This window comes from Pongo abelii, chromosome 23, assembly GCF_028885655.2.
Source record: "Pongo abelii isolate AG06213 chromosome 23, NHGRI_mPonAbe1-v2.0_pri, whole genome shotgun sequence".
NCBI classification, from domain to species: Eukaryota; Metazoa; Chordata; class Mammalia; order Primates; family Hominidae; genus Pongo; species Pongo abelii.
The window spans coordinates 51,690,038-51,716,796 of record NC_085929.1 but is presented as its reverse complement, the minus strand read 5'-3'; the positions used below and the strand labels follow the sequence as shown (position 1 = coordinate 51,716,796).

General features: G+C 44.1%; 1 protein-coding gene across 2 annotated transcripts; it reads right to left on the bottom strand.

Annotated features, from left to right (window-relative positions):
• Window positions 1-2,136: 2,136 nt before the first annotated feature.
• On the bottom strand, window positions 2,137-26,534 carry NUP50 (nucleoporin 50). 2 transcript variants are annotated; one of them, XM_009234470.4, is made up of 8 exons: window positions 25,706-26,534; window positions 21,820-21,898; window positions 18,391-18,474; window positions 14,000-14,186; window positions 11,192-11,854; window positions 8,719-8,800; window positions 6,595-6,713; window positions 2,137-5,655 (listed from the first exon to the last, which is right to left on the bottom strand). In XM_009234470.4, exons 2-8 carry the CDS (start codon window positions 21,886-21,888, stop codon window positions 5,453-5,455), a joined length of 1,407 nt encoding a protein of 468 aa, XP_009232745.1. In that variant the 5' UTR covers window positions 21,889-21,898; window positions 25,706-26,534; the 3' UTR covers window positions 2,137-5,452. The 2 variants fall into 2 exon arrangements, with proteins under 2 accessions (XP_009232745.1, XP_054399760.1); XM_054543785.2 differs by lacking the exon at window positions 25,706-26,534 and adding an exon at window positions 25,283-25,523.
• Window positions 26,535-26,759: the final 225 nt, after the last annotated feature.

Below are 26,759 nucleotides of genomic sequence, written 5' to 3'. Positions count from 1 at the left end.
TGAGGCACTGATTCAGTAGCCTAGTTGGGGCCCATGGGTTTGCGTTTTTGGCGGGGGGCGGGGATGGGAATGGACAGGGTCTTGCTGTCACCCAGACTAGAGTACAGTGGTGCAACCACAGCTTACTACAGCCTGGATCTCCTGGGCTTAAGGACTCCTTCCACCACCATGCCTAGCTAATTAAAAAAAAAAAAAAATTATTTTTTTGTAGAGACAGGGTCTTGCTGTGTTGCCCAGGCTGGTCTCTAACTCCTGGGCTCAGCCATCTTCCCACCTCAGCCTCCCAAAGTGCTGCAATTACAGGCGTGAGCTACCGTGCCCAGCCGGGTTTGCCTTTTTTTGGTTTTTTGAGATAGGGTCTTGCTTTGTCACCCAGGCTGGAGTGCAGTGACATGATCACTGCTCACTCCCTGGAGCCTCCACCTCCTGGGATCAAGCCATCCTCCCACCTCAGCCTCCCAAGTAGCTGGGACTACAGATGCATGCCATCATGCCTGGCTAAATTTTGTATTCTTTGTAGAGCCAGGGTTTTGTTATGTTGCATGTTGGGGACCAGCCTCAACACCACCTGTAGGGTACCCGAAGTCTGGTGGCGGCAAAGGGTTGAGAAGAGACAGGTTAAGAGTAAAGGTGGGAGCCAGGGGGCCAGTTGCAAAATGTGGAGGCTGCAAAAGGCTCAGAGCTCTGGTCTCCACACTATTGAGTACAATCACTTAGATCTAAGAAGTAGATGTTCAGGGCCAAACAGTGAAACGGTGACAGTGCGTCACAGGCAGCATCTATAGTAATAGCAGTTTAAATGAATCTCCTTTGTGCTCAAACAGCATATCTTTAACTTATCAGAGAGTAGCTGGTGGGAGCGGACTTACCAGGAGCCTGCACGTCTGTCCACATTCCAGTGTTTCAAAGGAGTGTCTTTCTCCTTGAACACAGTGTTTACAGGTAAGAGAGCAAGTCTCGCTCTGAGCATGGGAACATGATGGCAATCAGGAGGCTTTCCTCCTCAGAGACCTCTTGTGGCTTTCCACAACTTAGTGTCCTGTATTTTTTTTTTTTTTTTTTTTTTTTTTTGAGACGGAGTCTCGCTCTGTCGCCCAGGCTGGAGTGCAGTGGCGCGATCTTGGCTCACTGCAAGCTCCGCCTCCCGGGTTCACACCATTCTCCTGCCTCAGCCTCCCGAGTAGCTGGGACTACAGGCGCCCGCCACTTCGCCCGGCTAATTTTTTGTATTTTTAGTAGAGACGGGGTTTCACCGCATTAGCCAGGATGGTCTCGATATCCTGACCTTGTGATCCGCTCGCCTCGGCCTCCCAAAGTGCTGGGATTACAGGCGTGAGCCACCGCGCCCGGCCAGTGTCCTGTATTTTTATGGCCAGTTTATATAGGCACCCCACAAGCCCTTTTCCCAACAGTTGCACAAGCTGGTCTCAAACTCCTGGGCTCAAGCAATCCACCCGCCTCGGCCTCCCAAAGTGTTAGGATTACCGGCGTGGGCCACTGCGCCCGGCCGGGCTTGCATTTCCATCAAGTTATGTGTCAGTCCCAGGACCACTTTGAGAACCCAGGTTCTAGCCCAGCCATGCAGCTGATCTAAATAGGGCTGCTGCGGTTTAGGTGCAATCTTCCTCTTCAGATAACATTCTCTTAGTGTCATTTAGTTTCGATTAGATGTTAACAGTTCAGGAAAATACTTTGATGGATAAGTTAAATCTTTGCAATATTATTTTTTTAAACCAGAAAATACCCCTTATAAACCAAATAAATGCTGAGTAACGTAGGAAAGGTTAAAAAAATAAGTCTCAAAGGTTTGCTTTGAAGACTAACCAAGGTAATACATATAAAGCACCTAGCCAATGCTTTGCACACTAGCCCATTAAGGATCAATTGTTCCCATTTCAATCTGTTAAGATTTTAATCCAACAGAAACCCTTGGTCTGAATGGTTTAAAAGTAGTCTCGTCCCCCAACAAGGAGTCTGATGATAAACTGGTCTCCCACTCACCTCCAAGCCAACCTTCCTGTTGTTCAGGGAAGTTTCTGGTTGCAGCTTCTGCGTGATTCTTCTTCCTCAGGTCTGTCTGACTTGTATGAATGCCAAGCGCACCACAGAGGAACGTAAGCCTGTCACACACTGGGATTTTGTTTCCTTTTCATTTATTCACATTTCATGGATTGTTACACTTCCTCGATGGGAGCGTTCAAAAACTAATACAAGCTGAGATTATATTGTCTGACAATTCAAGTATTTTAGTTTTAGAAAACAATTTCCTATTTAAAGTAAAAAGCAAACAATTTATCCATCTGATTGCTAAGAAGTTTTACATCTCCATTTCAATTGTGTCTGCATCAAACGGACAGTCCTTCGTCCTCAGTATGATTGTTACTGGTTGAGAACATACAGTGGCCTGTGTTCTGAGTGCCTGATTGGAAAAGACCCCCCTGTCATCTGCCATACTAGGGGACAAATCAGTATCTACTCAAATTCTCACTTCCAGAATGAGAGGACTCATCAGGGGTTTAGGAGTTTGCAAAGCCTTCAAAATGCATCGTGCTTGAATTTTGACTCTTCTGAAATAGAATAACTGACAAATGCTCAGAAAACAAACTTGTTGAACTTTTACTGAAAAGGCTCTCATTGAAAACTTGTTTTGAACTCTACTAGTAAGGTAGAATATTAGTTTTTCTTCCCTTCCACACCAGAAAAGGTAGTTTTTTCTTTTTTTTTTTGGCATGCAGCATATATAAAATGTGATCTAGAATTGAAATTGTAAAATAGAATAATCCTCTTAAAGAAAATCAGCCCATGAACAGTCAGACTTGTCCTTCCATGGAAAACATAATCTAAACTTCTTTAAAAACTGGCCATATTTTTTCAGTCTGTAATTCGAATAATGAAGATGGCATAACAAATTTTTTTGCTTACTAGGAATGCGCAAAAGGATGAGATGGATACACAGGTTTAAAAAAAAAAAAAAGGCCACTGGGATACTTAGTATTTGTCCAGATGCAAAACAATTTCAGAATAACAAAATACACACCTTGCTTTAGGCCACATATATGATAAACTTCATAGATTCTCAAAGATGAAAATTTCAGTCCACATTAAACATTTTAAAGCATAACTTCTAATATTTTGTTAAAAATAAGTCAAACTAAAATAACGCATAAATCAGAATTACCTGTTAACATAGTGGGGAAAGTAGGTAAGCCCTCCGGGGGCCCCGTGCCCCAAGTAAAAGACAAGGAGTTAAATTTTACAATGAAATCCACGTATACTCAGGCTCTTTACACTAATAAAGTGGAGACCAACCAGTTCCTAAAGCATAAAAGAGTGATTTTAAGAAAATATCACATTTTGAGTTATGGTATATTCATCACATTTTTCCCTGTAATTTTCACTTTAACAGTGATAGTCTTAGCAGCAAAAATTTGCTGGGAATGTTAGGAAAAAAGGAAGCCACACATACCCACTAATTTAAAAATATATAAACTTTTTTACAGAAGGGCAGGTTTAAAAGAAAATCCAATCATGATCTTTTCATGCCATTTTTTGTAAACTTTCCATACACACGCAGACGCTAACAAAGTACTGTGTTATATACACTCAAGTGTCCTAAAGATGCCTGTGAGCTGCTGATTCCAGCTGGTACCAGGGAAGCATGTGTGGCTAAGTTGCAACAAACTTAAATTTGTTCCCCTTGGTTCATCTTTTTAAAAGTTGAATACACTTAATGTCAATCGGGCAGAGCCGGTATTAACAGCATCAACCACTTGCTTACTATAAATTATCTGCAACAAAAACTCACGTGCATTCTCAATTCTAAAAACTCAATGTAAAAATAATGGCCACTTCCTCCCTAGGTGCCTACTATAGCTATGTCTGACAGCATCTGTAACAGTACAAGCACACCTCTCTCTGCACGGATTCATCCAAAGCCACACACTAGGCCAAATTCTCCCAGTGGAATCAAAACACTGGAAGTAGAGCAAGAGCCTCATGACAACATTGGCCAATTCACACCTCAGGTACTCAGGAGTTCATCATATTTGATCATAAAATTGCTCCCGGCGCCAAACCTTACACCTAAAGACTGTAGTTTTAAAAAAGCCACAATTACTCTGACTACTCTTTTCTAAATGAGAATGCGCTTCGCACTGAAGAACAGAACACACACACGTGAGCCCTTGAGCACTGACCCTGAGCCTGTACACAAGATCAGCTGGTACTAGTCTCAAATGATTCATGAGGAATCAAAGTGGAAATTTAAACATTCAATTCTGTATCTCATTCATGTGCCCAGAGTCTTCAAAGAATGCTCGTGTTAGTTACCTGACAGCTCTGGAGAAGTGACATGGATATTTGTGTGCATAACCATGGCTCCCTCCCAAACAGACATGTGGAATCTTACTCTTAAAAAAGTAAAGACATTTCAGATATCAAATGTATAATATACTGCTGTCTAAAGTTAAAGGCAAAATTTACACACGATTTTCTCTTCCATTACCTTATTACATGTTTCCTAGTGAATTCACATGGCTCGTGTCAAAGCTCCCAGGCACGTCACTTGGTCATAGTTTTCATATGCATGGGGTTGATCATGGTACAAATGCCTACGAGCATCTTCTTTTTCTACGATCGTCTCATTTGACTTTCATTTCGTAAGGGTTCACTCTCCATGGTGTAGATGATAAGCTACCAAATTTGTGCTTTTAAACCCATTCCTGGCAATCCCCCTTTATCTTCATTTTGTCTTTAGGGGGATAAAGAAGTAACACTACCTCATGAATAGAAACTACAAAGCCAAAAAACTTCACAAGCTGTTCATTTCTTTTTAGAATGAAAATGCAGTTCCTGAATTCTCGTGAAGCAGCCCACAGGGTTACAGGCCAATGATTCGAACGCTGAGGTGAACACTTAGTACTCACATTTTAGCTTCAAAATAAAAATAAAGCAGAGGACGAATGCCTGTCACAGCGTGGCAGCCCGGTTCATTTGGTAACAGAACAAGTCTCACACGTCGGCTGAGCCCACCGGAGAGAAGCACACAGGCCAGCTTCCTTCTGAACACAGCCGGGCACCTGCTCAAAAACCTCTCTGGTGGTGGTGGTGGACCCCAAAACCCACGGGTTGGAAGAGCCTTTGGGAAAGCGAATTGATACCCTGATTGCAGTCCTTGAAGAAATCACTTAGGGTTAGTTTAATAAACGAACATTAAAAAATCTTCCAAAAATTGCATTCAAATGTATTTTACACTTTAGGCAGTTCTTAAGAAGGGAGAGTGCGGTTTCTTGACACTTAACATTTAAAGGTTTTATTGGCCACATTAATCTTCCTCACAAAAGTTTTAAGTTATCTGTAAGTTCTTAGAATGTCAAAGAGAAGAAAAACTAAGTTTAAGGGGCGGTGGAAGAAGCAGCAACTTGGCAATAATTCCGCAGCCGACTTCGCGTGTTCAGGCATCCTTTTTCTCCAGTAAAATTTTGTGCAACTCGTCTGCATCCTCGCTGGTTTTCACCCGAATCAACATGGTGACTGGCATGGTGGCATTCTTCTCGTCAATTGGTGGATTTGGAACACAGACGATAAGAACGTTATTCTTCCCTGTTCGCGTACATGGCATATTGGGTGGAATCAGAACATTCAGCAATATGTTGCCTGCATTCAAACAAAACCCATCAAAATTATAGAAGCTATAGCTCCACCAAAGGAGTCTGTAACATGCGAAACATTAAACACTGAAATAACTTATACTTAATGGATCTAACACGGGGAGCCAACAGGAATGGCACAAAATCAGGACTGGTTCCCTGAGAACTGGGAGGCCTTGGGGAGGACTTGCCCTCACTGGGAGAAGTGGCCTTCCGTCCTCCCTCCAGCCCAGGTCTCTGCACCCACACAGCGTTTCTCACAGAGCAAACAGCCTCGCTCAGTACCGTCAGCCCTCTCAACACTGTCCGTTTTTGCACTGAAGGAAGAACACGGTGGCACAACCCAGTGTCTTCACTGCACCACATGAACAAAGGATACCTCTGTCACAGAGGCCGGCACAGCTCCCTGGGCAAGAGTGACACGACCATAATGTTATTACTCACTAGTCAAGCCCACAGGAAAGAAAAACGCCTCCCTGGAGTTTCTTTCTGCAACACAGCCCCCTGTTCTCTACCACTACTGCCCGCTCCACCGCGGGCCTGCCCGTCTTCCTCCTCGTCCGGGCACTAGGCTCCTTGCAGTGGACTCTTTTCAGGTTAAAACTGAGGATGGACAGCGATCAGTTAGTGATTACTTGCTATATAAAAAGGATTCCTTTAAAAGGTTAATTTCCCTTGGGTGTTTATTAAACGGTCTAATCTCTAGCTTCTTAGTCACATTTCTAACACAAAGGAAAATGAAAAATCATTTTGTTTACAGCTTCTAACACATTTATGTTTCCTTACACACTATTATCCTGGGACTCAAAACTATAAGTAAACATAGGATGAATTTGGCCTGAATGCACTGTTTAAAAACATTAATAACCTTGAGTCAGCAGGGTAAAGGCTTTTATATACTATGTGATGATGATGATTTTGTGCCAACCGAAAAAAAGGTACCCACCTAAATTGGTGTCTGCCCGCACCAAAAGCTGTGTCTTCTGATTTGCTGTAGGTTTTAAATGCAGAGTACCTATGCCTTTCTCTTTAAACTCATTATCTTTCTTGTAAAATAGTTTACACCTATGGAGAAAAACAATAGGTACCATCAAGCATTCAAGGACGAATCAAGTCACACAGTTTTCTAACAACCACTCTTCACGTGTGGAAAATCTGTATTAAATGAGAGTACAGGAAGCTTCAGGATAAATCTTTAATTGATCCAAACAGAGCCTGAGCGAAAACCAGAATAAGAAAATCTGCTTAGAGATTTTAAAACTCCTCCCCATTTTTTCAAATTAAACAATGGGCCCCATGAAACTTTTTATAACACTTTCTGAAACTGTGTTCTCAAGTCAGTCAAAATCAGGGCTCAACACCCCTCCCTCCCTGTTCTGCTCCTTTGGCCCTTAGCTCAAGATCGCTGATCTGGTCCTCTTAAGACAGGCACAAATAAAGGACAAAAACCCTGTCCTATCTTGCCCACCTCTCCCTCCTTTTTTTTGGCCTATTTCTTATTTTAAAAATTCTCCTCGACCAGGCGCGGTGGCTCACGCTGGTCATTCCAGCATTTTGGGAGACCGAAGCGGGCAGATCATGAGGTCAGGAGATTGAGACCATCCTGGCTAACACGGTGAAACCCCATCTCTACTAAAAATACAAAAAATTAGCCGAGCGTGGTGGCGGGCACCTGTAGTCCCAGCTACTAGGGAGGCTGAGGCAGGAGAATGGCGTGAACCCAGGAGGCGGAGCTTGCAGTGAGCCGAGATCACACCACCGCACTCCAGCCTGGATGACAGGAGGAGACTCCATCTCAAAAAAAAAAAAAAAAAAAAATCTCCTCAAGGCTCCTTCAGTTTTTGATTGTACAACATTTTGAAATAAATTTGGAAAACATTCTTGGGTAGGGTCTAATAACAAAGTAATCAAATATCTTCCTAGCCTCCTGTGTTATACATCTCCTGAGGTTATTAATAATACAAAACCATGGCTCATTTATTGATTTATGCATTTATTTTGAGACAGAGTCTTACTCTGTGGCCCAGGCTGGAGTGCAGTGGCATGATCTTGGCTCACTGCAACCTCTGCTTCTTAGGGTTCAAGCAATTCTCATGCCTCAGCCTCCCAAACAGCTGGGATTACAGGCGTGTGCCACCACATTTGGCTAATTTTCATATTTTTAGTAGAGACAGGATTTCACCATGTTGGCCAGGTTCGTCTGGAACTCCTGACCTCAGGTGATCTGCCTGTCTCAGCCTCCCAAAGTGCTAGGATTACACGCATGAGCCACCATGCCTGGCCTCATTTGATTCTAATTTAAAAAAAAAATCTTAAAGTTGGGTCACTCCTTTATGTCATGTGAGTAATGAAACTTAAACACAGAAGAAATTGTTGGCCTCTTTTAAAAGTTCTTGAAACTAACACCTGGGAATCCCACAGGATGTGGTGATCTGTTAATGGAAACTGCTGGCTCATTATTCTGAGATTTTTGCATTACAAAAACACATCTTTGAAAGCTTCTGAAATGGCACAAATGTTTTTTCAGCAAATATCTTTGTAAAAACTAATCTCATTTAATTGAAAGGAAGATGAAAGTTTTTATAAGTCCTAAACAGGAAGGGACGGTTATTGTGCTTAACTTTTTGACTATGAGAAAATCCAGAAAGGCCAACCAAGTCTCCAGGAAGGGATGAGAGATGCCTCCTGAAGCCAAACCTGAAATCAGTGACTGACTCTGCGATTTCTTTGTGGCGGGAGGAGGAAGGGGAGGGAGAAAGACACAGGGAGAGAAGGTGGGATGGGATGGGATGGGATGGGATGGGATGGGGTTGGGAAGATCATGGAAGAGCCTGTCTCTAAAGCACTTTAAAAGAGCTAAAGTGACAGAGCTAAAGTGCCCACCAGGACATTTCTAGAACTGGATTTTTAAATAAACTGGCCAAGAATTCTTTCCTGTTCCACTTGAGAGCAGGCAAAGCTTGACCCTGAGACCGGAAGCTCAGCCAGGTGCCGTGAGGACATTCTCCAGCCTGAAGCATGCCACCATGTCTATAAAACACATGCACCAGCAGGTTCTGGTGATTCTTACTTTTTGGAGTAAAAAGCATCTTCTTCTTTTACTTCGGTAACTACTACTTTGGGTGGCTCTTCATTCTCTTCTTCATCTCCACCTTTTATAAAAATGACAATAATTCAGTAAGATTCCAATCCAGAGCTTAAAAAAGTGACAGAAGTTTTGTTATGTAACACCCTAAACTTCCACCTGAGCACTCCATGTAAACTGACAGACTAAAATGCACACTTAATGGGGGGGATGCCAGAAGGGAGTACCTGCAGGGTTTTAACTATTTTGTGAAAAATAAGAATCCTTTTTAATTGGAACATACCTCTTAATTCTAAAATAACTTCCAATATAGAAAACCTTAAAATGGAAAAATCTCCATGCTTATGACAGAAAAATAATCAACACTCTATATTCAAATTACCCACTGGAAAATTACATCTCGGATGAGTTTTTAACACCTTCACCCCTGAATATTCCTGTGAGTATATCCACAAGTATCAGTAATGGCCAAAGATAGAAAAATACGTTTTTTTTTACAGAGGGCAAGTTGTCAGAGAAATCATTCCAAAGCCCGAGTGTAAGTAATTTAAGCTTTGTCTGAATTGCCACATGGGTCACTGCTCTGGTACCAAAGGTATCCCCACTAATGGGGTCTCCCAAACACGGGAGACCTAGGCCATTATTTAAACAAGACACTATTTAAACACATGTATTAGGCTGTGTACAGTGGCTCACGCCTGTAATCCCAGCACGCTGCAGGGCCAAGGCAGGAAGATCGCCTGAGCCCAGGAGTTTGACACCAGTCTGGTCAACATGGTGAGACGCCCCCCATCTCTACAAAAAATAAAGTTAAACAGGTGTAGCGGTACGTGCCTGTGGACCCAGCTACTTGGCAGACTGAAGTGGGAAGATCGCTTCACCCCAGGAGATAGAGGCTGTAGTGAGCTATGATTGCGTCACTGCACTCTAGCCTGGGTGACAGAGCAAGACCTTGTCTCAAAAAAATAAAAAAACACACATATATAAAAGGATCCTCTTAAAGAGAACGGCAGTTGCATAAAAACTCACTAAAAAGCAATTCTAAGACAAACAACTGTGATGCTCAAATGATTAGGTCACACGACTGTCCGTCTTCTCACTCCAATCTCCCGAGTCTTCTGATGCTGAAACTGTGATAACCAAGGGACAAGGAACAGGCGCTCACTGAGGGGTGTCCTGCCTTCACTGGAACTCGATTCCAATCCCCAGTGCCTGCTTCAGGGAAGACTCCCCATTTATTTTATTTATGGGAAGCAGAGAAGAAATAAAAGGGGAGACCCTTATTTCACCCTGTGCCCAGAGGGCCTGTGCCTGAGGATATACTTGAAAGCAGGGCAAGGCAAAACAGTAATGGAAGCCTAGCCTCCTGCTAGAAAACCATAATATTTCAGTGGCAAATTGGCAAATGCAGTTTTCTTCCTCAAGGATCAGCATGTTCATATGTCTGAGAAGTACACTTTTTCTTTTGTTGAGGCAAGGTCTGTGTTGCCCAGGCTGGAGTGCAGTGATGCAACCATGGCTCACTGCAGCCTTGAACTTCTGAGCTCGAGATACTCCCACCTCAGCCTCTACAGTAGCTGTGACTACAGGCACCCACCACCTGGCCTGGCTAATTTTTAAAAATTTTTGTAGAGATGGGGTCTTGCTATGTTGCCCAGGCTGGTCTCAAACTCCTGGCCTCAGGTGAGCCTTCCACTTTGGCCTCCCAAAGTGCTGGGATTACAGGTGTGGGCCACCTCACCTGGCCTCACTTTTAACTGCTTACAAGCAGGTATCTTCACAGACATCATTTGTTCACAACCACGATGTGAGGAAGCAGCATTATGACATCACCCCACTTTTTAAGCTAACAACAGAGGTGTGGAGGGCCCAGACCTTGCGCCTGGTCTGGGGCACTGACGATACATACAGGAGACATCACTTAGACACCATTGCCGCCCTCTGGAAAGGAGGCGCCTCCAAACCCACAGGAGGAAAACAATGTTGATTTCTTCTCTATGGCTATGAGAAGTCTACATTTTTAATGTATAGTCAAGTACTGTTTTGCCACATGACTTTATTTACAGTCAAATCTCCTAAGTACAAATCAATTCAGGGGACATTTATGATGAACTTGATGAACTTTTCCAAAAACACAATTTTCAAAAAACGTCTTTAATTCACTTGTTTTTTATATGCTAAGCCATGTGTGTTTGAGACTTTTCAAAGTCAGGTGTTTTCAAATTCATTTTATTTTTAATCCTTATCAACAACCTTACAAAGTAGGTCTTACTCTTTATTATAAAGCAGGAATCTGAAACTCAGAGAAGCTGATGTAGCTCTGTCTGAGATCACACATGGAGAGGACAACAACGTCTCAATGTGAATCCAGACCCATATTTGGAATCAAAGTCCCTGTGTTTCCCAAGAAACACGAATCTTATGCAAACCTCGAGCCAACGACAAAGCTGGTACTTACCTTTGCATTCACCACTGTAACCCTCCGCTTGGCCCTCCAATGGTTTAGTGGGAAATGGTGAAGAGACTGGTTTACTCTGGGTAATATCTTTGCCAAATACACTGGAGTTTCCAGGGGAGAAAGAAAATCCAGTCAGGGGGACGGAGCTTAATGAGCCCAAAACAGAGCTATCAACTTTCTTGCCGAAATTAAATGAGGCACTTGTCGCTCCTAGTGATGATGGGTCCGTTTTCTTTTCAGATGCCACCTCCACCTTCTTGTCAGGTGTATCTTCAGTTTTGTTGCCATGAAACAAAAACGTTGACTCTTGCTGTAATTTTGTTGAGCCAAAAAGGGAAGGAGACTGTGTTTCAGCCGCCACTTTGTTAGGTTCACTTTCAGAATTCCTGCCACTGTTCCCGTGTTGCTGTTCAATGTTTGCTAAATATTTCTCATAGTCTTTAAAGATAGGTGTCAGATCACAGAGGGGGTTTGTATTCACGTGCTTCACTATCCAATCCCGCACGGAGCAGTTCAAGGCGGCCAACTGCTTGTGATAGGCACTTCCGACACAAGCTTTACTGGAAGCAAGGCCAGAGGAGGAGGGCTGCTGACTGTCCCCATTAGTTTTGGGATTTGAAACTTTATCAACCAAGGCGGTAGGGCCATTTGCAGGAAGAGAACCTATAGAAAGTTAATAATTAAACCATTTATATAGCCTAATTTGATTAAATCATCTAGATTTTTATGCCACTCTGCCTTCATACTTTCTGCTTTTACTGTATCTCCCCCTACACCAAGACAGTGTTACTCTGTCACCCAGGCTGGAGTGCCGTGGCACGATCTTGGCTCACTGCAACCTCTGCCTCCCGGGTTCAAGCGATTCTCCTGCCTCAACCTCCCGAGCAGCTGGGATTACGGGCACCCGCCACCACACCCGGCTAATTTTTGTATTTTAGTAGAGATGGGGGTTTCACCATGTTGGCCAGGCTGGTCTTTAACTCCCGACCTCATGATCCACCCGCCTCGGCCTCTCAAAGTGCTGGGATTACAAGCATGAGCCACTGCGCCTGACCTACTGTATCCTATTTTTGTGACAGCTCAAAAAGTATGTGTTCAAGGAATAGTATTTAGTAACCAGTTATCAATAAAGCCGATTAATAAAGATCAAGTCAAAGTTTATACAAGAACACTAACCACCATACACTTGCTCTACACATTTTAAAAATAATCTTTTCCTTCAAAAGGATGCCTGAGATATGATCGGGCGCGTCCAGGGTGGTGTGGCCGTAGACAAAAGGATGCCTATTTCAAACAGCACTGTTACAACAGCAGGTCAGCATTAACACTTAATCCCCAAGGTTGTTGGGATGAACAGTATTAAAGTACAGTCGCCCCTCTGTACCTGCAGGTTCCACACCTGTGAAATGCAGTCCTCAGCCAGGTGCAGTGGCTCATGCATGTAATCCCAACACTTTGGGAGGCTAAGGTGGGCAAATCGCTTGAGCTCAGGAGTTTGAGACCAGCCTGGACAACATGGCAAAACCCCATCTCTACAAAAAATGTAAAAATTAGCTGAGTGTGGTGGTGTGTACCTATAATCCCAGCTACTGGGGAGGCTGATGGGGGAGGATCACTTGAGCTCGGGAGGTTGTGGCTACAGTGAGCCAAGATCACACCAATACACTCCAGCCTAGGTGACAGAGCGAGACCCTGTCTCAATGCAGTACTCCGGGGATGAGAAACCAGTGGATACGAACACTCACTTTTCCTATCTAAGAGTTATGCTGGTCTGACTATGGGACTTGAACATCCGAGGGGGTGCTGAAACCAATCCCCAGGATACTAGGGGATGGCTGTAGTTAAAAACCTTAACAGAGGCCGGGCACAGTGGCTCACGGCTGTAATCCCAGCACTTTGGGAGGCCGAGGCAGGTGGATCACGAGGTCAAGAGATCGAGACCATCCTGGCCAACATGGTGAAACCCTGTCTCTACTAAAATTACAAAAATTAGCTGGGCATGGTGGCACGTGCCTGTAGTCCCAGCTACTCGGGAGGCTGAGGCAGGAGAATCGCTTAAACCCAGAGGCGGAGGTTGCAGTGAGCAGAGGTCGCGCCACTGCATTCCATCCTGGCGACAGAGCAAGACTCTAACTCAGGAAAAAAAAAAAAAACACCTTAACAGAGAGCACTTATTTTAAATCACAATGAACATTCTGCCAAATTAAAATCAAACAGTATACACTTTCAGAATCACCTAAATACAACCCAACCAGTCAGGATCATTTCCAAGCTTTTAACCCATGATCCCATTCTCTGTTGCTAATTCCAAGAGTTTTTGACTAATTCCCTCAAAACAGGATCAGGCAATCAACACATCCCATACCCAAACAAACCTAGCGTGGGAGGCACCCTGGCCACGGAGAACCTCATCTGAGTTCCCAGTAGCCAGTTTGGTGCGAGGCACACAGAAAGCCCTTGGCACACAAAGGGTCTACATAGCATTTTCTTTTCTCTTTGGACTCTAGTCAATTCTGAGGGTCATTCTCCTTTCAAAATGGAACATTCTGAGGCTTAGAGGCCAGGGTCACACAACTGGTAACTCGCAGAACTGAGAACAAAATTGAGATGTTTTGGATCAAAAGCCTGTGCTCTACCCACTTACTCTGTAAATAACCAACACCCCCCTAAGTCCCATCTCTTTCATTATTACCCTGGTTTTGCTCGCATAGTTCCAAGACACAGGGTGGCTATAAGAAAAACATCTTTGCAAAGCTATTTTCCATAGATTATACTTACACAGGCGGCTGGGGGATGGGAGCTACTTACCAAAGGCTACCTTGGGCTCTGCCGCTGCCTTTGCACTGGTGAAGGGAGGGGCACTGGTTATGTTGTTTCCATTCGACAGTCCTTCCAAAGGCTTCCCTCCAGCGCCACTACCAAATCCAGGAAACCGTCCTCCTCCAGAAGGTACCACCAAACCTTTAAAACCTTTAAAGGCTCCTCCACTGTCAGACTGAAATATGAAGGAGGAGCACACTATTACCAAATAAGCAACTGAGTGACAATAGCATCTTGGCTAAATAGCACCTAGACTCCATATGCAGTCAGCATTATAAGGCAAACTGCTGACACAAGCAGAAGTAAGAAATGAGATGGGAAGATTTTATTCATAAGAACAGCTTTACAACCCAAAGCTGCTTTCCTGAAACAGGCAGGAAGGACATTTAAAAAATATATTATGGGTATTTTTAGGACATAAAAGGTAAGAAAGACTAATGCAATAAACCTATGTACCCACCACCCAGCCTCAGAATTGCTGAAGTGTCTCAATAAAACTAAACCCCAAATGAAAGATACTTCATGTACTACTCAAAGACCATTTACTGCCTAAAGAAATTATAAAAACATCAAGTTAGGTTAACTAAAAATATCCATTTGCCTAATTTCTTAACATCTGTAGCTTGCAACTGCTTTCAGCCTACAAAAACTTAGATGATCGAGTCTCAAATCTACATGTTCCTGTTAGCTGAGCAACCCGGGACAACTTCTTACTCTCCTTTTCCTCACTGCTTCCTTAAACTCGATTGTTTTAACAAGGTTTTTCTAGTAGGCCTTTTCCCTTTGTGCTAGCCTGCTCACATCTCTGACCTAAAATGCTCTGGAAATGTTTGGCATTCCTTATGAATTCTAAAGCTCCTCTCTGCCCCTGGAACTTTTGGAGAAAGGTTCCTCAGTTTATAGTGCTTTGCTAAATAAACTCACCACAATTTTTAGAAGCCCTTTTTTGTTGTTGTTCAAAGAAGTGATTACATTATAGGAAGTGATCTGCTTCTTAGACCGAACATCTAAGAGACAGTTCACAAATCTTAAGTTTCCACATGAGTGAATTATAACCATGATTTCACCAAAAAAAAAAAAAAAAAAAAAAAATTAAACTGGAACCCCTTCATTTACTAAATGGGCCAGTTAGCCTAAATATTACTGCATGTTTTTCCAAAACCAAAGTTTCAATCTCATCTACAGAATTTCAGATGTTTACTGACCACTGATATATTTATGGCAATAAAATTAGGCAAAGAATGGAAAATTTTAATTTGTATGAGTTTTAATGCACATAATAAATATAGCTTAGATTCTGTTGCTCTAAATTTGATTTTTCATCATTTAAAATTCCAAATACACCAAACTGATAGCTGTCATTTTAAAACAATGATTCATGGACAAACTGTAAAGCCATTAAGTGGCTTTTCAGAGCCTTCGATTTTGCACAAATTTAAAAGCCACTTGGTTTTTATAGGGATTTTAGAAATTGCTGATAGTAAATTGGCTCTAGAATCACAACAAAAATTCAAGAACCACATGTTAAACAAAAAAAAGATATTCAGAAAAATGAGAGTAAAAGTTGATTGAGATATTCATCAAGGGGCCGGGTGTGGTGGCTCATGCCTATAATACCAGCACTTTGGGAGGCCGAGACATTCAGGTCACTTGAGCCCAGGAGTTTGAGACCACCCTTGGCAACAGAGTGAGACCCCATCTCTACAAAAATGCAAAAATTAGCTGGGTGTGGTGGTGCATGCCTGTAGTCCCAGCTACTCAGGAGGCTGAGGCAGGAGGATTGCTTCAGCTCAGGAGGCGGCGGTTGCAGAGAGTCAAGATTGTGCCACTGCACTCCAGCCTGGGCGACAAAGACCCTGTCTCCAAAAAAAAAAGGGAAAATACCCATGTGGGCTCCTCCATGGGTACTGACACAGCCCCACATCCCTCAATTTCCCTCATTGGTTTTACTGTTCCCCACGGCACTTACAGAGGAAAAATTAATACTATGTATTTGTTCTCTTCCATAGGGCAAGGAGATTTTGGTCTTTTTTACTCACCAATATATCTCCAGTGCTTAGCAGATCTACTGAATCCACTATTTAGGAAAAGCCACATGTCAGCATTCTGGTGGGTGACATGACATTTAATTGTCCTAATATACAAGTTCTGATGAAAACTTCAGGCTAAGAGTTACAGCTAAAATTACCTGTGGATTTCTATTATCCACCTACATTGAATTTCCCTTAGTTGCCCAAGGGCTCCTGCCCTCTCCCTCCCTTGTCCCTTCAGCTTAAGTTGTAGATTATGGTCTGTACTGTTTGTACCTGTTGACCTTCCTTCGGATGCACAGGCCACGGCCACTCCTTCACAATGGCTTCCCTCGGCTCCTGCAGTGAGCTTTGTTTCTCATTCCTCGTAGGACCCTCCGCCTGCATGCCTCCTCTCGTCCACTCCCATGGCCTCAATCCCCCACGACGAAAGCTCCCGGAGCTGTGCCCATCCCTGCCCTAATTCCTGTTGTATACCGAGTGGTCTTCTAGGGCACTCCACTTGAGTGCACAACGGCCTTTCAAATACAGCACTTCCAAGACCAACTATTTCCTCCTTAATTAAGCTGTCCCTCCCCCCATGTATCTTCTCAGTGAAAGAGCCATCAAACATCACTCATCTCAACACCTACATCTACCACCTAGTTACCAGTCAAGGCAATTCATAAAATCAGACCAGAAAAAAAAAAAAAAAAAACACCTGACGCTCAAGAGGTTTACTATACAACAGGCAGGTAGAAATGTATTATACACCTGAAAATAACACCATGTTGTACACCATAAGCATATAATTTTTGTCAAATAAGAAATACAATTTTTAAGCAAAATATAATTAATTACAAAACACAAGACCTAATCTCTAGCTTGCATCTGAGATATGCTTCCTCTGTACCTACTTCCTTTCTTGGCAGTGCAACCCGTGAACCTGAATTCTACATGAAAGAGCTTTTACAACGTCAGGAAATGAAGCTCCTCTCATGCGTCTGAAGCATGCAATGGAGCAGAGAAAGAGCACACACTTATGACATTAGCCATGGCATTCTAAAGACGTTCAAGACTACCCAGAACCCCCTGAGAATCGATTTCATGTAGGATTACGTATCTCCGCCTCGAATTACACTATATTGGTATATATAGTAATATATTTTAGGAAAATTGCTAATACTTTATTTTTATAATTGGAATTGTTTTCCCATTAACACATACCACCATTTATGACACGCTCTGAGTGACCGGCTATTGTAAACGTCTTACTGACTGCCTCCCCACCACTGCCACCTACCTGGCTCCCTTCCTTACATGTTTTCAAACTTAATAAATTTCATGATCAAAACTTTGGCAATGTAATGAATATTTTTATAATAACAATTTCTTTTCATTGCTTCTCAAAGTGTGAATGATATACCTTTCCTATCCTTTTTATTTGGAAATAAAAGGGAAATAAGCTTGCATGTCCCTTAAGGAGAACGCTCAGGAAAGGAAATATTTCCGCTCCCAGGAAGTCTGCGTTATGCTTACTGGCGCGGCACCTCTAACCTGACCATTTGAGATCCTCCAATGACCATTTCCTTGAGCATCATGTTGGTGCTCAAAAAGCTTCAGATCTTGGAGCATTTTGGATTTTCAGATTAGAGACACCCAAGAATACAGTCTATTCTTGATGTTTTAAACACTGCAAAACGTGGGGTAGGGTAGGTTTATTTCAAAGCTGCCACCCAGGATATTCAAAGCGGCTTCTCCTGCCTAACACCAGATGTCCAGGCCACCAAGACCACACTCTCTTGGATCTAGAATGTATCTGAAGGGAGAGGATGTACTGGGGACGAGTTCTTAGATGCGGAGTGACTGCTTAATAATCAATACATTATTTCAATTTAAGAGTTACAACTCATCTTTCATCTTTCTTAGCACAGGAATGAATCATTTTAATATACTATACTAGCAAGAAAATCCACACCTAAAATGCCTCTAGTATAGTGAAAAGGCTCCCCCCTACCCAGGCCTCGATCCCAGGGAGCAGACAAGACTCTCAGAAGATCCTTGTGTTTTCCTTTCTTCCTCCAATCTGATGCCACTTAGCCCACCTCTGTATTGCTTTGCTCGTTTTTCTTCTCATATTGTCACTCAACTTGAATTTGTCTATATTTATCTTATTTCCTCAACTGGATAAGCTCTCTTTAAGGTCCAGACCTTATGTTTCCTATTTTTTTCTATCTCCCATGACCTACATCGAAGAATAAGTATTTTACGAAAGCATTTGTTGACATCATTGCTCCCAGCGGAGGGGCTGCTGTGCAACCCAGAAATCAAATGAGTGTTTAATAGCAAGAGCTGTAAGGGGGCACTCACTTCGAATCCAACATTTCTGCGCTTTGCTTTCTTTATGGCTCTATTCTTCAAGACTTCCTCACTGGCCAGGGAGAATGTTCCCACCTGCAACACAATACAAATTAAGCAGCAGTTAAGATAAAGCCAAACAGATAACAAAATGCTCAACAACAAGCTAGAACTGAGCCACGGTGCCGGGCCTCTCAAAAATAAATTTTGGCCAGGCACAATGGCTTGCGCCTGTAATACTAGCGCTTTGGGAGGCCAAAGGTCAGGAGTTTGAGACCAGTCTGGCCAACATGGTGAAACTCTGTCGCTACTAAAAATGAAAAACTAGCTGGGCATGGTGGCGGGCACCTGTAATCCCAGCCACTCGGGAGGCTGAGGCAGGAGAATCACTTGAACTCGGGAGGTGGAGGTTGCAGTGAGCCGAGATAGCGCCACTGCACTCCAGCCTGGGCAACAGAGCAAGACTCTGTCTCAAATAAATAAATAAATAAATATTGTTATTTATAACGTACACATGATTTTTAAGATGAGTCCTGCCCAACTTGCCCACTGTACAAAAGGCCACAGAGGCACCTAGGACCTTGCTGGAAAACCACTGCTCTTCCACAGTGCGCTCAAAGCGCACTCATGTCCACACTTCTGATGTCCACGTCAGAAATCTGCTGAATATCTTCGGCTTTAGTTTATAACCCTTCTTTTGCCCTGTAGGGTCGGAATAAAATATTTCCCATGCAAAAATTCTCACCCATAGTTGTTTCAGATCATATTAAACTTAATGGGATCCTTCACTCATAGAGGGGACCATCTGGCTGCACTTGCCCCAAGTTAAATGTACTTAACTAAATGTAATCTTTCCACACATTTCATTAGCATATGTTTGAATGCGAGTTCTTTCATTCCTGAATATTTTAATGTCTAAGCAAATAGTTACATGGTAATCTAGATGTTACTATAGCCCAGAATGTAACTGTGGTTAAGATCTTAAACCAACAACAACAAAAAACCAAAAACCCCCATAACCAAAGATTTTAGTTAAAAAGCACCAAGTCAGTTTCGACCCTGTCAAAACATTCACATCCCTGTGATTCTGGTTTCCCTAAACATATGTGAGGAGATACACTTGTAGAGAAAAAAAGTACTAGTACCACAAAGATTCCGAAAGAAGGAAAATGGCCTTCTAAGAATAAGCTTGGAAACACTTGCAAGTTTTAAATTTTTTTTTTTTTTTTACCTAGCACTATGCTATTAACCTGAAAGGCTAACTTGGTTACAGATTTCCTTAGTCATCTGGCCTGGGGGTAACACACTGCTGATAAGGTAGGACTGTAGAGTCCAGCCCTACGGGGCTTTGAGGGTGTTCTCCCCAAAGGGAGAAACAGAGATTGTAAGAAATAAAGACACAAGACAAAGAGATAAAGAGAAAACAGCTGGGCCTGGGGGACTACTACCACCAAGACCCGAGACCAGTAGTGGCCCCGAATGGCTGGGCGTGCTGATACTTATTGCATACAAGACAAGGGAGCAGGGTACGAGGATGAGTCATCCAGGGGATTGATAAGGCCAAGCAAGTCACGTGATCATGGGACAGGGTGCCCTTCCCTTTTAGGTAGCCAGAGACGGAAGGCGGCGTATGTCAGCATTTTCTTCTATGCACTTATCAGAAAGATCAAAGACTTTAAGACTTTCACTATTTCTTCTACTGCTATCTACTAAGAACTTCAAAGAGGAACCAGGAGTACGGGAGGAGCATGGATGTGGATGAGGAGCATAACCACTGAAGCACACCACCACAGGGAGGGGTTCAAGCCTCTGTCTGGCCGGCCTGGACAATATCCAATCTCCCACAAGAAGGTGGTGGAGCAGAGCGTTCCCTGACTCCTCCAAGTAAAGGAGACTCCCTTTCACGGTCTACTAAGTAACGGGTGCCTTCCCAGGCACTGGGACCAAGGAGCCCTCAAGTGGCCCTTATGCGGGCGTGACAGAGGGCTCACCTCTTGCCTTCTAGGTCACTTCTCACAATGTCCCTTCAGCACCTGACCCTATATCTGCCGGTTATTCCTTGGTTATATCAGTAGCACAACAAAGAGTAATATTAAAAGCTAATGACTAGTAATGTTTATACTAATGGTTGATAATGCCCATGATCATCTCTGTATCTAATTTGTATTATGACTATTCTTATTCTAACTTTTATATATTATACTGAAACAGTTTGTGCCCTCAGTCTCTTGCCTCAGCACCTGGGTAATCCTTCGCCCACATCCTCTAAGTACAGCTGTGTTTTATTCTTTGTTTTTTAGACAGGGTCTCACCCTGTTGTTCAGGCTGGAGTGCAGTGGTGCAAGCATAGGTCACAGCAGCCTTCAACTCCTGGGCTCAAGCAAACCTCCCGCCTCAGCTTCCCAAATTGCCGTGACTACAGGCTCATGCCACCATGTTCAGCTAATTAAAAAAATTTTGGGGGGGGTCGGGTGCGGTGGCTTGCGCCTGTAATCCCAGCACTTTAGGAGGCCGAGGCGGGTGGATCACTTGAGGTCCGGAGTTTGAGACCAGTCTGGCCAACATGGTGAAACCCTGTCTCTACTAAAAATACAAAAATTAGCTGCGTGTGGTGGTGCACACCTATAATCCCAGCTACTTGGGAGGCTGAGGCAGGAGAATCACTTGAACCCAGGAGATAAAAGCTGCAGTGAGCCGAGGTTGTGCCACCGCACTCCAGCCTGGGTGACAGAGTGAGACTCTGTCTCAAAAAAAAAAAAATTAAAAATTAAAAAAAAAATAAATAAATAAATAAAATTTTTTATAGAGACCGGGGTCTCTCTATGCTGCCCAGTCCTATTGTTTATAAGGGAAAAATGATCAGATTTCCACAGGGGAGACCATTTTTATTTTGCTGGAAAAGGAACTAGGCCAATCTCAATTCTATTCCTATAAATGCAATTGTTAGGGTCTCAGGTCTAACATTAGGAAAAGGAAATAAAACAGGCCTCCAAGAAGCATTAGGGAAACAGAGTACTGCAGACCGAGATGGTGATGGTGTACTACTTTCACATCTGAGCAGTGTGCTAAGTTCATGACTAGATCACTTAACTCAGCCTTCAGTCATGACTAAAATGGCTTACTGCAAACCACGGGTTTAGAATGCTTCAAGTATACGAAACTCAGGAGGAAAGTGCTTCTACTAAGGAGAATATTTAAGGAGCAGGCACTAGTGGAAAAGCACATCTAAATGTAATTAATACATTTCTACACTAGAGGTCACAGAAATGTAATTAATAAATATCTACACTAAGTACAGGTCATATAATTTCTTGTCATCTCCCATTCATGATGTTCTTAGAAAGGTCTTTTAGTTCTGTCACAAGTCTTCATGAGGAACCCCAAAACGAATGCAAAAGGCAGGAGAAACAGGAAATCATTCTTAGGGAAGCTGCTTTTTACCTCTTCAGCTTCATCTTCTTGATCCCAATTCCTATCTGTCAGTTCCTTCTCGGCATTTCTTTTGGCCATGTTTTCGAACCTAAGTTATAGAAAACAGAAGAGTTTATTTTTCTAGAAGAATGAATTCTTATAAAGAATTTTAAAAATTTAGCATGAAGTGAGATAAAAACATCTGACTTTTTTATCAGAAAAAAAAGGATCTGGAAACTGCTTTAATGAGAACTTTACAATGGTGCTGTTAGGCTCCCAGTGTTACAAATCAATAAAGGCTTTTTCCAGGAGGCAGAAGATTCCTAGGGAACACACCAGCACTCCTGAACAACACTAAACCAACTCCATTTGCAAAAATTGAAATGAAATATCAATTGATTTTTTAAAAATCTGGAATCTGAAGTACTGTATATATAATCAAAAAGTCCTTAACTTATTCTCTGCATATACTGAAAGTCTTGTCATAAGGAAAATAATTTTAATATTTAAAATTCTCTTAAAGATGACCCATTAAAGAACTGTATCTTTCAGTAAGAATACGAATAACGGGCTGGAAACGCCTTCACAACATGAATACTGTTCTTTAGGCTACAGCCGACAGAGATACATGGTTCCCAAGACTGAACATTTCACTGCCTCAAATTGTATATTGCCAAGACAATTAAAAGTTCAAAATGATCAACATGGATGTGTTAGTATTCTGGGAACTTATAACCTTTCAAAAATAAATCATTGGCTTAACTCTTCAATACCATGGCATTAGTGGAAGGGGCAGGAGTTGGGGAACAGCGTGAACTCTGCAGTGGATTCCAGCGCCTAACCAAAGAGAGTGCTCCTGTCCAACCCTTAAAATTTACAATTTGTTTTCTGATCCTAATATCATAACAACAACAACAACAACAAAACAAAAAAACCCACAACCCAGAGCTCCGCTATGAGTGTTGTACTGGCTTCTTCACTAACTCTCCAGCTGGACAAAAAACCTTTCCATTTCCCCCGCTACCCACCTTGCCCAGGAACTTACTGATTAGTTTTAGGGACCTGCCAGGTCTTGTTAAACCTGCCTGAACTCCTTCGTGATACTCTCCACACTCTTGTTTGCCCTCAACACCACGATACACCAGAGTAAGCTTCCTTACTCTGGTGTACTGTGTAATACATAGAGTATATTACAACCTTACAAAGTGGTCGCTAAGATACAAGGTGACATATCACTCTTTAGTATCTAAAAGTAAAATGCAAATGCTGGCATTCCGAAGGCCTCTACAATTTGATGGCCAGTGGAGTAATTACATAGGGGCTGTCAGCTTTTAATACATTTTACTGATTTTTAAATTTTGTAAGTTTGTGCTATTTTTCTGATTACAAATGATATTAAAGTCCAAGATTCTAAAATATAAAGTATGAGAAATAAATACACTTTCCATTCGCTGGGAACACTCTCTTTTTAATGTCTACCCAAAAACACTTGGTTAAGTTTTGCCATTAATCTTTGTCATACAAACAAAAACAAATACAGGAATAGACATAATTCTTTACTGTGCAGAAACCAGGTCTCTGTACAGATTCTTTTTGGCATTTTCCCACTCATCAACTAATGTCTCCACCAGAGGATCAGAGAAGTAAGAAGTCACCAATGGTCATGTTTGCTATTTAAGATTAACTGTGGGGCCGGCGAAGTGCCTCACGCCTGTAATCCCAGCACTTTGGGAGGCCAAGGTGGGCAGATCACTTGAGGTCAGGAGTTTGAGACCAGCCTGGCCAACATGGTGAAACCCCGTCTCTACTAAAAATAAAAAAATTAGCTGGGCATGGTGGTGGCACCTGTAATCCCAGCTACTCCGGAGGCTGAGGCAGGAGAATCTCTTGAACCCAGGAGGCGGAGGTTGCAGTGAGCTGAGATCGCACCAATGCACTCCAGCCTATGTGACAGAGCGAGACTCCGTCTCAAAAAAAAAAAGGAAAGAAAAAGAAAAAAAAAATTAGCTGTGGAGAAAAAAGGGATGGAGCTGAATGCACAAAAACTGTAATAGTAAAATTTTAACTTCTAACTCATATCCACAATGAAGAGACAGGTGGCACAGTAAAATAGTCTAAATAAATGTAGGGGCTTCCACGTCCTAACATACTCACCAAATCAGTATATAACCAAAACGCAGGGATCTTTGTTTTGTTTACAGATATACTCCAAATGCCCCAACAGTGCCTAGCTCAAACAGCAGGCGTCCTGTCTGTCATTAGATCAGTGAGCTGGGGTATCGCATAAAGTATTTCAAAAAATACTAAAACATGCTGGCATCCCACTTTTGCCATTTTCCAGCTGTGAGAACTTGGGCAAGTTATATTTAATTTTTGTGCCTCAGTTTCTTCATCTGTGGAACAGGGAGTATTAATAAAGTTAAGATAAACAAAGACTGGCTTAGAACAGTGCCTAGAGCAGAGGAAGGGCTTAATTAAAGAAACAAGTTTTATTAGAAGCAAAGGCTATAAACTACCATTTTTCCTCCAAAACGTAAAAGTTGTAGCATGGAAAAAGAATAACTTGGATTACAAACCAGACTTTTACAAATATTTTACCAAATCCCTATTTTATTTCAAAGCATGACACTTCAGACAATACATTTTACTTTTATGCTAGAAGTAGGGGGAAAAAAAAACCCTCTAAAATATTCAGAACAAGGCCTGGCAGCTGGAGTCTTACGTCTAGCTACTGTTACGAAGAACTTAAGGGAGGCGGAAGGATCTCCTGAAGTTAGAAACCAACTTGGTCTCTACAAAAATAAAGATGGACATAGATTAGATGAATAAATAGAAATAAAAAATTAGCCAAGCGTAGTGGCGCACACCTGTGGTCCCAGCTACTTGGAAGGCTGAGGCAGGAGAATCACTTGAGCCCAGGAGCTTCAGGCTACAGTGAGCTACCAATACACTCAGGCCTGGTGACAAAGCAAGACCCAATCTCAATCAAACAATAAAAGGGAATTTAAAAAACGTTTGCGTCTGTGGGTAAAAAACCACCAAATTAGACATGATTTCTAGGTATGAAGCAACGTGGTAGGAGAGTGAAAGTCTAGGTAAACTGGAAAAAAATATTATTTGTGTCTGATATAGTTATGTGGTCTCTGGCATCTGGTGTAGCTCTGCCCTTGGAAAGCTCAATTTGTCAACATCAGTTTAAAACGAAAACACAGATTTGGCTACACTTACTAGTGAAGTGCCTTGTTGGAGGAAAAGAACAAGCGGGCCAATTAAGGAGACAGAAATACCTAATCTCCAAGCTGGTTCTTAATGGAACCGAGCAAATGGGTGATGAATGACCCAGGAACGCAGTAAGAAAGTGAAGCTAGGCCAGAGAGGTAATGGGCCCAGAAGAAGAGAGAAGAGGGGCGGCCAGGGGGAGAGGAGGCTCGAGAGGAATCGCTAGGAACGAAACAGAGAAGACCACGCCAGAACAGCCCTGCCAGCCCCCTACCTCCGGCGGGGCCACAAGGGGCGAGTCTCACTCGAGTCGGACGCCGCAGCCCGGTGAGGCCCGGGCCCCGCTTCACAAACAGCCCAGGCTGCGTCGCCGCTGTCATCCCACCCCACCCTCCACCCGTCGCTGCCCACCCGCGCGCCCCGCCCGGCCCGCGCGCCCGACCCAGGCTCCCTCCCTAGGGTCCCGACCTCAAGCCCTGTACCCCACTCCCCAGGGTCCCGTCCTCCAGCCCCGTAAGCCCCTCCCCAGGGTATGGTCCCCCGGCCCCGCACCCCTCCCCAAGGGCCCGTCCCCCGGCGCTGAACCCGCACCCCTCTCCCAGGCCCGAGCCCGCTCCCGCCCTCCCGGCCCTGGGCTCTCAGCCCCAGGCTCCCGCCCTCAGCCCCTTCCCCTCTCGCGCCAGCCGCCGCCCCTCACCTCCTCGGCGTCCGCCGCTGCACTCGCTGGGTCTTGGGTGCGGCGAAACCCGGGGCGCAGCGGCTCAGGGGTCTGGAGCGGCTGGTGGTCGCCGGGCTGAGCGCGCTCGGCCGCTTCCGGTGCTGCGCTGCGGGCTTCAGAGGACTTGGTGCTCGGCAAGCCCAGAGACTCAAACACCATGTCCCCGGGGGGTCTCCTCACGCTGTGTTCGGCAGGGAGGCGAGAGCGCGGGTTCAGCCGGAGACCGCTGGGGGAACCGCGCTGAACACGCTCCTGGCGGCCATTTTGTAACTCGAATCTACCCCCAAAACCAATTCGAAAAAAAGGGAGGAAAGAAACGCCCGCGTTCAGCTAACGCGCAAGCGCGCCGGCGCTTCCGGCAGTAGCACCTCCTTCCGCCGACCGGGCCCCTTACGCGGCGCATGCGCCCAGCTCCCTGGAAACCGGCGCGGGGCTGAGACTGCCGGTCTCGCGCAAGCGCGCACGCGCCGACCTTGATCTCGGAGCCGGCGCCAGCAGCCGCGGTTTGGGGCGTCGGCTCACGTGGGGCCGGCTGCGCGTCTTCCAGGCTGTTCGCGCGCTAGTCGCCGCTGAGGGGCCGGCGATGCGCGAGGAGTTCCGGCGAGGAGGGTCGGTCAGTGGACGTGGCCGAGGCCTGCGGTTTCCGCGTGTGGGAGCTGCAAGGCTGAGAGGCCGCCCGCGACCCTCGGGAATCGTGTGAGGTGCCACTGGGGTCGCTTCACGTCAGGAGGCCCCGTCCCGCGGGACGCGCGCAGGTGGCCCTGGCTGGCCGTACCCGGCCGGGGTGGCCCAGAGGGGCTGGGTCTCGGCGCCAGGAGGGGCCGTGTGGGCCGCCTGTTAAAGGACCCCTCGTTCGCTGACATTAGATTTTGCGTCGGGTGCCTTCTCTTCTGTTTTTTTCAGCCACTGAGATCCCTTAGTGCGTCCTGGGCACTCAGCTGTAGAGCAGGGGAACGAGTCCTGCGCTTTCTGCGCTGAGGACTCCTGGCCCGTAGGCCAGGCAGCCTCTGAGCTCCTTTCTCACCAGCAGCTT